The 12,376-nt window shown below is 39.2% G+C and overlaps 1 protein-coding gene across 6 annotated transcripts in view; it reads left to right on the forward strand.

The window, feature by feature from the left end:
- Positions 1-12,376, forward strand: part of CHD6 (chromodomain helicase DNA binding protein 6) — a 167,138-nt gene that overhangs the window by 83,303 nt on the left and 71,459 nt on the right. For all 6 annotated transcript variants that reach the window (XM_016137564.2, XM_016137565.2, XM_036229398.1 and 3 more), the window contains 6 exons: positions 2,429-2,515; positions 2,714-2,848; positions 6,468-6,589; positions 7,510-7,753; positions 8,903-9,079; positions 9,696-9,839. In XM_016137564.2, the coding sequence (XP_015993050.2) occupies positions 2,429-2,515; positions 2,714-2,848; positions 6,468-6,589; positions 7,510-7,753; positions 8,903-9,079; positions 9,696-9,839 (909 nt within the window). The remainder of the gene's footprint in view (positions 1-2,428; positions 2,516-2,713; positions 2,849-6,467; positions 6,590-7,509; positions 7,754-8,902; positions 9,080-9,695; positions 9,840-12,376) is intronic.

A 12,376-nucleotide genomic window follows, 5' to 3' on the forward strand; every position in this document is an offset into this window, starting at 1 on the left:
ACATTAGAAAATACCAATCTTACACACAAATCTTAAAATAAGTAATTAGGAAATATTTATATACATTATGTACGTACACATATTTTTTAATTATGCACACATACATACACACGTGGCGTATATTTTTCCTACCTAGTATGAGAACCTTCCTATTTATATTTATGCATATAACATGTACATTATACACACCCATATGGCAAATAATTTAACAAATTCTCTTATAACTCATTAAGGAAAATATAAAACCCCAAATAGAAAAAAAATGGACAGATTAACATGGGATTTAGAAAAGAAGAAAAATTTGTCATTAACCATATAAAAATGTAGTCAATTTCACTAGTAATCAAAGAAACGTAAATTAAAATGGGACTCTTCTGGTTTTTACTTATCAGATATTAGAAGGTTTTAAAAATAAGTGTTACTCATTGCTAGTGAGGGTGTAGGGAAGAGGTGGTCGTACGTACATCACAGGGTGGGAGCATAACTTTTTATGACCTGTAGGAAAAGCAGCATGACAACAGATATCAGCTGTCAAAAAAATTGTGTATCTTTTGTCCCAGCAATTCTAATTCCGTCATTTATTTTAAGGAAACTGTCAAGTCTTTGTGCAAAGAATTAAACAGTGGCGAACCGTTATTTATATTGGTGAAAATATAAATTGGGGGGAAATCCCAAAGCGTTAAATAATAGACCTTTATTAAATTATGATAAATCCCACAGAATGGAATACAGTCCAGCTAGTAAAAATGATATTGGAGAGCAATTATTAATGACAGAAAGTCTCTGGTTGATGGGATTGTGGTGTTTTTTATTTTTAAATTTTTTTAACATTTAAAAATTTTATTTAGGTAACTTGAAAAGAAGCAAAAATTATTCTTAAAATGTAGTCACAAATACTAGACCTTGCGAGTGCACTCAGGTGCCACGAAATCATAGGAAAGGAAACGGGCTACTAGCATTGGAAAAACCATCCCGAAGCCCCGATGAATGCACTCCCTCCATTCTGGGAACGTTTTTTCACACCCCTATTTTAGCAAGTATTTGCAGGATAGCAACTTGTTTACATGTCTGTATCTTCCCTTTTGAGCTCTGTGAGACAGACAGGGCCCTGTTTGTCTGCCTCATATTTCTATCCCTGGTATTAGGCACAGGGTCAGTGCTCAGTAATTATTTGGCCTTTCCCAGGTAAGGGGGGGGGGAGGGGTTTGTTTATGCCATTATCCTGCTAAAGAGCTTTTACTGTTTCCCATTTTCTTGTAATAAAATCTAAACTCGTTAATATAGCTTACAGAGCCCCAGGTGTCTGTTTTCTGGTGTATTCCCAAGGGAGTGATTTTTCCTTGGTTGAGAATAGAGGAAATTGTGTTAGGCTGTACAGAAATAATGTGACAGGACTTCCTACTTTTGAGGGGAGGAAATGCTCTTGAGGAGGTTGGATGACCTCGTGAAATTAAAGAGGAGTAGTGGGGAGTGGTTCCTATACCACTGCTTTTGGTTTTGACCTCTTTAACATTTTTATTAATAACTTGGACAAATGATATTTTAGGGATAAACAATAACTTATTTTTGAAAAGAGAGCTTCTTCATGTCCATTATTTCCAAGTGCTTTGTGAGGTAGCCTGGGAAAAGGGTAGCCATATGAGGGACACTCAGGCCAAGGGGCTGTGAGTTCCCACACTCCACAGGGGTGGAGGCCATCTGTCTGAACCTTGATCCTTTCTGAAACCCAGACCCAGTGATGGGAGGATAAATGGCAAAATAAAGTTCAGGCTTACCCGGACAGGCCAGGATGAATGAATTATAATGACAGTAAATAAATGTAATGTCATACATTTGTATTTTTAAAGATTTTTGCAGCTTCAGAGTGGGGAAAATGACTAGATAGCAGTTCTAGAGAGAAAAGATATTGCCAATTTAATTTCAAGTTTACTGTGAGCCGGGAGTAGAGGTACAGCCCAGTGAAAATAAACACACCCGTGTAACCAAGATCGGGAAATAGAGTCGTCAGGACTCCAGAAGCTCCCCTCATGCCTTCTTTCAGTGTAAACTATTACCATTGTTGGTGTTAAGAAAAAGAAACTGTAATTCTGAGTTTCCAAGGGTTATTTTTGATACACGGAGCAGTAAGAAAGTGGGAATCTTCCCCGTGTTGAGTTTTGCAGAGTGTCGTATGACCAACAGGGAAGTTTTACGCTGGCCACGTTGCAGCCTGTAGGTGTGGTTGATTCCTTTAAACTTAGTCGTGGAGGGCAGGACTCCGTGACGGTGAAGATAGATGTCTGTGAGGCGGCTTTTATTCTCAAGTAAATCTTTCATCCTATGTTTCCTGTTAGGGCCTAGAGTAGGGGGTCACTTAAAGATAAAACATGGGAAGTCAGCTTCGAGGGAAGGGGGCACTTTTTAAACTATTCTCTTCCATTCGCATTAGCCTGATGAAGACTTGTTCAACCCAGACTACATAGAAGTTGATCGCATCTTGGAGGTGGCCCACACCAAGGATGCAGAAACGGGAGAGGTGAGTGAGTTTTTCTCTCTGTCGACTCTCCTAAAGGACCTTCCCTTCTGATCTCATAATTTCTTTGTTTTGTTAACTTGTGGCCTTCGTTTTACTGGCATTCATGCATTGTGTGTGGTTTTCCATAGGTCAGCCAGAGTATGATCTACTTCTTTGGCCGAGTAGAAAGAACATAAATTTCTCTCCCATTTCCCACAGGAAGTGACGCATTACCTGGTAAAGTGGTGCTCACTGCCTTACGAAGAAAGCACGTGGGAGTTAGAGGAAGACGTGGATCCTGCAAAAGTTAGAGAGTTCGAATCTCTTCAAGTTCTCCCTGAAATTAAGCATGTGGTAACGTATCCATAGCTCTGTTGGGTGCTTCTTGTAACATGTAGGTTTTTGAACTTGGCCATCCTGGATGTCTACTGGGCTGTGCGCCTCAGTGATTTCTGTGGTCTCTTACCATTGGCTACTCCTCCAGTGAACTAATATTTCAGGTCTTTTTCTCCCCAAACTAGACTTTGCTAGCATTTCAGGTCACCTTAACGTCTGGGCTCTACTTCAATGTATGTGGCATTTAAGAAGCGTGGATAAGAGCTTCAATTTTTTGGTGTACGGTTGTTGTATGGATTCCATAGGTAGAAGGTGTAAGAAATGCCTGGCTTGGGAAAGAAGCTCAGTAAATTGTATCTTTCTTGTTTCTTATTTCTTATCTCTTGCTTCGTTAGCGATCTCTTTTCTTTGGATTTATCCTTTACTCAACTGGAATATTCTTAAGGGTGAGAACTGTCCTTTATATATAGATCCCTGGGACTTCTCAGAGAGAATGTAAGTTTTCAAAATACATTCATCGAATTGGTTTGTTTTTCTGATTCTGAGTCATTACCACTGAACTGCAAAATGTTCCAGAGTACCTGACGAATAGTGTACAGAATACCAGTGGTCAAAAGGAGATAGAGCTCGAATGGGGCCTGGTTTAGATGCAACATGTGAAGAGAGTCAGAGTTGTTCAAGAATTGGCTATAGGTTGAAATGATCGGTTTTTATTTTTAAAAAATCACCATTTTTATATGAATAATTTTATTCAGTTCCCTATTAGTATTTTTATTGTTTTTACATCACTGAAAAGTTAAGATTCAGAAGACCTCACATTGAACTTAGATCACTGTCAGAATCCATCCAAAAGCAGTGTTTTCGTTTTCTTTCTTTCTTTATTTATTTTTTGGCATATGAAGTATGTAAAGGTATCTTCAGATGCAGAACAGTGATTAGAAACTTACGTATTTTATAGTGTGTTGTCTACATGATTGATTAATAAATTTCTCTTTCACCCCTCTCCTATATAACTGTTGCCTGTTTTTTATTCAGCTTGTCATTTATTAAGCATCTGCTGTAGGTTGATTCTTGTGTGAGCTATAATAAGCAAAAAGGTACAGGCCTTGCTCTCAGGCGCTCACGGTCTAATGGGAGAAGCATGTGTGTACATGGACAAATAGGGCAGCAGGCTGATTGGGATGTATGGCACAATGCAGAGACGAACCAGTGTGGAAGCAGAGAGTAGAGAGAATTTCATTCTAAAGCTAATTACAAGTTACCATTCAGAAATAATCCGGATTCTTACTCAGCCTGAGTCCCGCTTATTTCTTCAGACTACATTTGGCAAGAATCTGAATTCTTCAGTGTATTTAGTCAATTTCACTTTTTTTTCCTTTACCCTTTTGCTATTGTGATGCTGCTGTCCTCAGCTCTCGATGAACCACGGTATCATTTTATACTTGTCTCTTTTTGTTTCTGAAATTTTCTCTCATGTAAAATGCACCTTTTGGAAATTTTATCTCAAGAGTTCTAAATTGGAATGATAGCAAAAACTATAATTAAAGTTGTCTTTTTATGTTAAGAAAAGGGCAGGCTCCAAGTGATACTTTACCTGAATAATTATTTTTAAAGGGATTTTATTCTGGGCTTTGAAGTTTAGAGGTTGACCCTACCAGTTGTGATGAACAGGACATTCTCTACCCAAAAACTTTTTAGTAAAAATTGGTTACATGTAGGTAAAATATGGAATTTTGAGAAAGCAAGAAATTAGAGTGTCAGTACTGAATGTGCAGAGAAGAGAAGCAGTCTTTTAATAGCCAAGATCCCCCTTAGGAACCAAGAATCAATTCTGTTCTTTCAATTTTAACTAAGTAGCTGCAGAAGGTTGTGGATCCCTGGGCTGAGTTGTTGCCTGTAGCCCATACCACTTACGACGCCGCCCGATTAAGCACCAGAAACTTGTAGCTGATTTCAGGTCTTATGCTTTTAGATGGCTGAAATTTATGACCAGTAGGCGATGTTAAGCTAGGACCGTTAGTAATGGGGAATGAGGTGAAAACCTAGAGGAATGACTGGATTACATCTATCTAGAGCACTGCCGAGGCAGCAGAGTAGAAATCTGCAGTAAAATTCTTCCCTACAATATCTACAGCACTGAGGGTGAGCCATTTAAGTCACTAGAGATAAGGGACATTCCAGAAAGTCTCCTCTTAGTATCTAGGAGAATAGGGAAGAACGCCCAATTCAGTGGGTTGCCATGGACTCGAAGGATCCAGACTGAATGGGTCCTGTAAGTTAAGAAGAATGTAATTTCTGTAAGCAAATAAAGCAGCAGATTTTATATAGCAATATTGTTGCTTAAAAGCTTTTTCCTTAAAATTAATTTTTTTGACGTAATAAATTATTTTCTCCTTTATTTCTAAAAACACCTATACCTTTGTGCTGGTAATAATATCCAGGAGAGTCCTATTTCAGAGGGCTTAGCCTAACTATAGTTGGAGTAATTTTGTAGGTCAGTTGTGATACATGTTTTTATAAAAGGCCATGGGCAGATTACACTTATCTCCAAATATCAGTGATATATTTGGGAATATTTAATTAAATTTCACATGCACATGACTGAGTTTTAGTTAATAACATATTTCAGTTGTAAATTTTAACTCAGTACCTTAAAGTAGAACTACCAAAGACAAATTACTGTTTAGAAAAACTGTAGTTCAAAGCTATCATTTATAACTACAGGCATAGCTAAGAATTTTTTTATTTTTAACACCTAACATGTCAGTTTAGGGGTTCAGTTTATCTATAAGCAAAATAACCAAGTCTGTGTCCAAATAATATGATACCTAAGTGAACAGAATTTTCAGATGAGAGGACTCAATATCTAAAGATTTACATTTTTCTCCAGATTAATTGAAATATCAATGGGATTTTAAGAGAACTCAAAAAATTGATTCTAAATAAGATAGAAAAGCTAAGACATTAAAAAAATAATTTCTCATCAGCTATAAAGCTATAGTAATTGTGTGCTTTTATTGTAGTAATAGATAGTTCAGTAGAACAGAATGAGGAATCTAAGTATAGCTTCATTGATATATTGGAACTTAGTATATGATAAATATGGCATTTCCTATCAGAGAAAAGATCAATTATATTTAGAAATTGATGTTTCATATAGAAAAAGAAACAGGAATGCTATTATATTTATGGAGAATTTAAGAAATTTGCAATTTTGATTATCCAAGTTTTTTCCCTGATGTACTGACTCTAGAACCTAATCAACAAAACATTTGACCCACCGTACTTTTCCTGAGCTGATAGCAATAGGCACAAAGAAATAAAAAATTCTATAGAAACCAAAAAATTTGACTAATATTGGCTTGCAGGGAAATTAAAAGTATAAGTGGGAATGACATCTAAGAGTCTAAGTAAAACAATATAGCATGGACCACCATTTTAGGTGGGTCTGTTTCTCTTCATGAATTACTTGCAAATTTTATAAAAGTACTCTTAATCTGATGAAATCTAGGAAATATAGGGCCTGCACATTAGAAAGTAGTAACTGCGGTTTAAAGGCAGCTTTAGGGCAGTATTTTGAGATTTACCACCTTCCTCATTATCATTCTCTTTGAATTTTGCTCCTTTCTTCCCCTAGGAGCGGCCTGCTTCAGATGCGTGGCAGAAACTCGAGAAGTCTCGCGAGTACAAGAACAGTAACCAGCTCCGGGAGTACCAGCTGGAGGGCATGAACTGGCTTCTTTTTAACTGGTATAACAGGTGAGGAATCAGAACTGTTCCCGTCTTCTTGCATGATTTTTTTTTTTTTTTTACCAAATGTTTGTACCTGGGGGTGGATTGCTGCCTTCGCCCACTTAGAGTAGCAGCAGCGAGGTGCTGAGAGAGGGCGACACAGCCATTGACTTAGGCCAGTAACCTTTGCCCATGAGTCATACCAGAACTTTGTTTTTATGTTAGGTGTTTCTCTCACCAAAAGGAATGTTCTTCAGATATCGCTGACTTTGTGCTCTTTAATGAAGAACACCCAAGATGGGACTGTAGAGATTTCTGTATTCTAGCATCTCTGGCACTTAACATTGCCACTCAGAGCATAGCTCAGAGCTTGGCTTTGCAGGCCTTGGGGTGCCCATCTGTACAGGGAGGTGCGAGACCGGATGGGGGCCACCCTGCTTCAAGTGTCACGGCTCTGTGCAGTCTGTGATTCTGGATCACCAGAAGAGACCAACATTTTTACTCTGGCCAGGAGTATGTTATGCGGGTTAAAAGTTTGTTCCTCAATAACACAGAAACAATAGATAATGAGAATCATGTAACTTATTTTATTTTTGCTTTCATTCCATGAAGTTTGTCAGGTACAGAAACTGGCTGCGGTATGAGGCATATTTGTTTTTTTCTTCTTGTCTCATGATGATTTTAACTTTTAGTATTTTTAGTTTATATTCGAATGGACCTATTTTATGTATTTTCTTGCAAGTTGCAGTAGTTCCTTTTTGGAATTCGGCAAGGTATGAATAATAATAATAACTCGCCTCAGTAGCATCTCTGGAAAGTGCTGATAATGTCTTTACTCATGACCTTACAGGTCAAGGTGTGCTTCTGAAGTATCTTTTTAGTTATAACCAACTTCTTTCTCTTTCCTATATTGATGATGAATTATCTGTATTTCTTACTCTCTTCAGAAAAAACTGTATTTTGGCTGATGAGATGGGCCTAGGGAAAACCATCCAGTCCATCACATTCCTTTCAGAAATATTCTTCAGGGGAATCCACGGCCCTTTCCTCATCATCGCTCCTCTCTCCACCATCACTAATTGGGAGCGGGAGTTCCGGACGTGGACAGAGATGAATGCCATTGTGTACCACGGGAGCCAGATCAGCAGGCAGATGATCCAGCAGTATGAAATGGTGTACAGAGATGCACAGGTGAGCCTTGACACGAACCACAGAGGCCCAGTGACAGCCTGATGTCCTAGCTCGAACCACCATTCCGTCTCTTGTCTTTGGGAGTTCTAACGCCCTGCACCTTGGGTGACCGTCGCCCCACCTTGTAGAGTCTCACGTTCATTGAGGCAACTTCTTGCTCTTCCATGATAGTTTAATTTACAATAAAACAGGAGTTGTAGAGCATGCTTTCCACTCTCTGAGATATGCCAGAGGCCCTTTTTAAGACACTGAAAGTTTGGCTTCTTGGTTGGCTTCTGTAGTTGCTTTTACATGCAGAAGATTTTTTCTGAATTGTTATGTGCTCAGTGAAGAAAGTGAAAAGGATTAGTGTACAGAGGATCCCTAGCCAGGGAGTTTGGAGAGGAGATTGACAGATCTGACAGGGAAGGATTTATATTATTAAAAGTACAATAGAATTTTCTTAAAGCTTTTGTTAAATATAACCACTTTGCTGGTTATGCTTGTCCTAGGCACTGAGCATTATAATTAAGCAAGGTGGAAAATTAAATGAATCCAGAGGCAAGCCAGTGCTCTCTCCCCAGGGGCTTCATAGACAGCAGGAGACACTTGGAAGAAATTAAAGATGTGCTCCAGCATGATACAGCTCTGCTCTAAACGCGATGGCAACACTCAGACAGGCTAAAAGACAAAGATGTGTCTTGCCTGGTAGCACTTGTCCCAAGTGACTCAGGATCATTACTTTGAATCTGTGCTAGAAATCAGGTTACAACTTGAAATTAATTATACCTGAGAAGTAGCAAAGAGGATTTCCTTGGTCCCTCAAGCTGTACATGCTTCAGACCAACTTGTGGCTGGAAATGTGTGCATCAACACCCAGTGTGGGAATCTGTTTTGCTTATCATGGAAATTAATAACTAAAACACTTCCTCGCTGTGCCTCCCATACTGCTCATCGGCCTCATCTTTGTGAAGGCAGTATTCTTGCTTCTGTTTCGCTGATGTGACAAGGTCTGCTTCTCATCTGAATAGCCGGTTCACTCTTATATCCTCTCTTCTCTTCTCATCTAGGGCCCAGCATCTATAGTGCTCTCTCCCCTAATCTAGCGATAACCCATTGGCCGAATGCTATAGCCACGACCCCAAGCTTTGCCTTCTGTGTCATCCTCAGGGAAACCCCCTTTCGGGAGTCTTCAAGTTCCATGTCGTCATCACAACATTTGAGATGATCCTGGCAGACTGCCCGGAGCTAAAGAAGATTCACTGGAGCTGTGTGATAATTGATGAAGCCCACAGATTGAAGAATAGGAACTGCAAACTTCTGGAGGGTCTCAAGCTCATGGCCCTGGTGAGAGCTGCAAGCTTTTTACGTAAACAAGGTTCCTTCCATTCACTATGGAGGAAGCATTCTTCAGCCGTTCTGCATGTCGGGTATTGCGCATAGTCTGTTTATTCTAGATTTTCCTCTAGAGCTATGATAGTGTAGGAATCAAATGTTTTTTTTGTCATCGTTATGAACTGGGTTAACAATTTAACCTTGCCACAGATCAATTACCAAAGGGACTTGGGGGAATCTTAAATACTATGAAATTTGTGACCTAGAAACGTAAGGTATTTTGGTTTGTTTCCAGGACCCTGAATGATCTGGTACCAAAGATGATGGCCTTTTAACATTATTGTCTTGGCACAGTGCCCAGTATGTGGTGGGTAGGCACTCAATAATGAACGAATGAATGAATGGTTGCTTTAATTAATATGAAATTGCTGCTGGAATCAGCGATATGAAAGGAAGCTTGATTTGTTTATTGATTGTATTCCCATGAAATGTTGGCACCTTATCTTTTCATAAAAGCAAAACAGAATTGCTCCAAATTGAGCACAGAATGCCCTGGCTTCATTTTCCCACCAAAACATACTGTTGGGGGGCTCAAACACTGTTTATCGTGTAGTGTTAATTCGTGCAGGAACACAAAGTGCTGCTCACTGGGACGCCCTTGCAGAACTCTGTGGAGGAGCTCTTCAGTTTGCTAAATTTCCTGGAGCCATCACAATTTCCTTCAGAGACTGCTTTCTTGGAGGAGTTTGGAGATCTGAAAACAGAGGAACAGGTAACTAGGGGCCTGAAGGATTGAGGAAACGATATGCTGATTCCGTCATCAAGGAAAGAACAAGCCATCGAGGGGACAGGAGTTAGCAAGTCTGACATCCTTTATTTAACTTATTTTTTGTTTATATTGAAAAGGGTAAGCTGACTACTGGCAGTTCTTATTACCCCAAAGAATAAATGAATCAACATCTAAAATATCTTACGTTAACGCATCAGGCCTCTCGCCTTCACTCATCTCACATGTAAGTTTGGTGATTTTGCTCATAGCTCTGGCCTCAGAATTGTGGTGCTTTCTTCTGCTTCCTTCCTCCTTCCTCCTACATAATCTGCAACATATTCCCAGGCTCATCTTTTTGAGTATGACAAATACCGAGGAGGAGTAAGGAAAAGAAGGCAGTCATATACTAGAGTACTTGGGAAGTCCAGGTTTGTTTCAGATCAACTAAATTTTCTCACTTTTCAACGCTCTAGTCCTGAGTCTAGTTTATTAGATTCAAAGCTGATTCAAACCAACCAACATTAATAAGTAGCTATTTACTGTGGGTAGACATCTGCACTAGAGATGACAGAAACAAGCCACACAAGTTTAAATGCCACAAGAGGAACAAATAACAGAATTGGGGATTTGAAAGAAAGGTCACATTTGTGGGTGGGAATCAGAATCGATTTCATGGACAAATTACAATTTGAAAATGGTCTTTGAAGAGTGGATAAGTTTTCAGTAGGTAGAAAGAGAAGAGGTGATTATTTTATATAGGGAAAAAATGGAATTTATTATTTATTAAGTGGAAATTACTCAGTATTATGGAGTTATCTGGTTGAGCTGGAAACCAGATGGATGATTATGAAGTATGAGGCCAGAGGGGTTTAGGCTTATATTTTGGGAAGGTTTTATAAGGCAGGTTTAAGACTTTGTAGGTATTAAAGAAACAATGCAAAGCTTTCATTGCAGGAATGACATAATTAGTTCTGTTAAATCAATATAGCAGTGGTGAATAGTGGGTTGGGGCAAAGAATTTGGGGACTGAGAAAGATTGGGAATTTCACTAACAGATTGTCAAGAGTACACTCTGTGGTTCCAGCCTGTTTGTTTCTATTTCCGTGGCAAGTCAGACTTTGAGAGCAGTGAATAATCAAACTGCATTCTACTTCTCTACATTTGCAGTATCTATTGAGCCTTCAAAAGCCAGCTCCAGCCCTCTCTCCATTTTTGGATCATTAGAAATGCATCCGCTTCTCCCATTACACTGATTTTGTGGTATGCATTTTTTCTTCTTCCTAGACAATGACCTTCTTGAGGAAAAGGCTCACATCTTCTCCAAAGTTGTGTTTGTTGTATTACCCAGCGCAGTGTCTGGCACATAGTATACTGTAAATGATTCAAGGTATAAACCGAGCGAAGGGCAAAAGCTGAACCCAGTATGTGGCAGATTGGCATTTGTGCCTGTCTTTAATAATTATCTAACTGTGTCTTTTCTCTTTGGGTTCCTAAATAGTATTTCCTTATCCATTTTGGGGATGAGATTCCTAAATACCATGGTTGGTAAAATAAAAGCCTCATAAATGGATTAGATTTAATATTGGGGTTACTTAGGAGAAAACCACAAAAATGGCATCAAATGTCTATATTTTAAATCACAGTAAATCAAAGTTCTAGGAAGCATCTGCTTTCAAAGTAAAGTGTATTCATCATTGTTTAAAATCTGCTGCAGTAAGTGACTCTTCCAAGCCATATTTCTCCAGGAAGCATCGGCCCAGTACACAACTTATTTATCAGAGTCTACCTGTTTAAAAATTTTGGAATTGTGCCTTCTGACTTAATCTTTGCCCTTGCAGTTTCCTTTATTTTCCCACCAGGATTAATCTTACTGGTATCGTGTTTTAGCTCAGGGTTAACTCAAGTGCCTTGACTTCGAATCCCTCCTCTGTCATTGTCCTCTCGGGAGAGGGAGCAATCACCTTGTCAGTGCAGGCAAGTGAGTCGAGAGAGATCTGTTGTCCAGGCCTGGGCTGTTAGAAGAACAGACACATCTTAGCAGAAAATACTGTCAGGCTCCAAGTGCCCCTGATGCGACAGCCTCCGTGATGAAATGGGAGGCATCACCTCACGGCATTAGCTTTCTGCGTGCCGCTGCCCCAGACGTGTTTGCTGCTGCTGTTATTTACAAGATGTAGGAAGAATCTGTTTCCAGATCGCCTCTACTTTTTTAAGATGAGATATAATTGGTATATATTAGTTTCCGATGTACGTTATGATTTAACGACTATATATTATGAATTGATAGCCTCGGTAGATCTAATTTAGTTAACATCCATCACCACACAGAGGTACAAATTTTTTTCCTAGTGATGCGAACTTTTAAGATCTCTCAGCAACTTGCAAATATCTAATACAGCATTGTTAACTGTCATCACCATGCTGTATGTTACGTCCCCAGAACTTAACTTATTCTATAACTGGAAGTTTGTACCTTTCGGCCGCCTCCATCCATTTCTCCCGTTCCAGATTGCTTGGAGTTCTTTCTTTGCTCAGCATCT

The sequence above is a fragment of the Rousettus aegyptiacus genome, unplaced genomic scaffold (genome assembly GCF_014176215.1).
Source record: "Rousettus aegyptiacus isolate mRouAeg1 unplaced genomic scaffold, mRouAeg1.p scaffold_m13_p_12, whole genome shotgun sequence".
NCBI classification, from domain to species: Eukaryota; Metazoa; Chordata; class Mammalia; order Chiroptera; family Pteropodidae; genus Rousettus; species Rousettus aegyptiacus.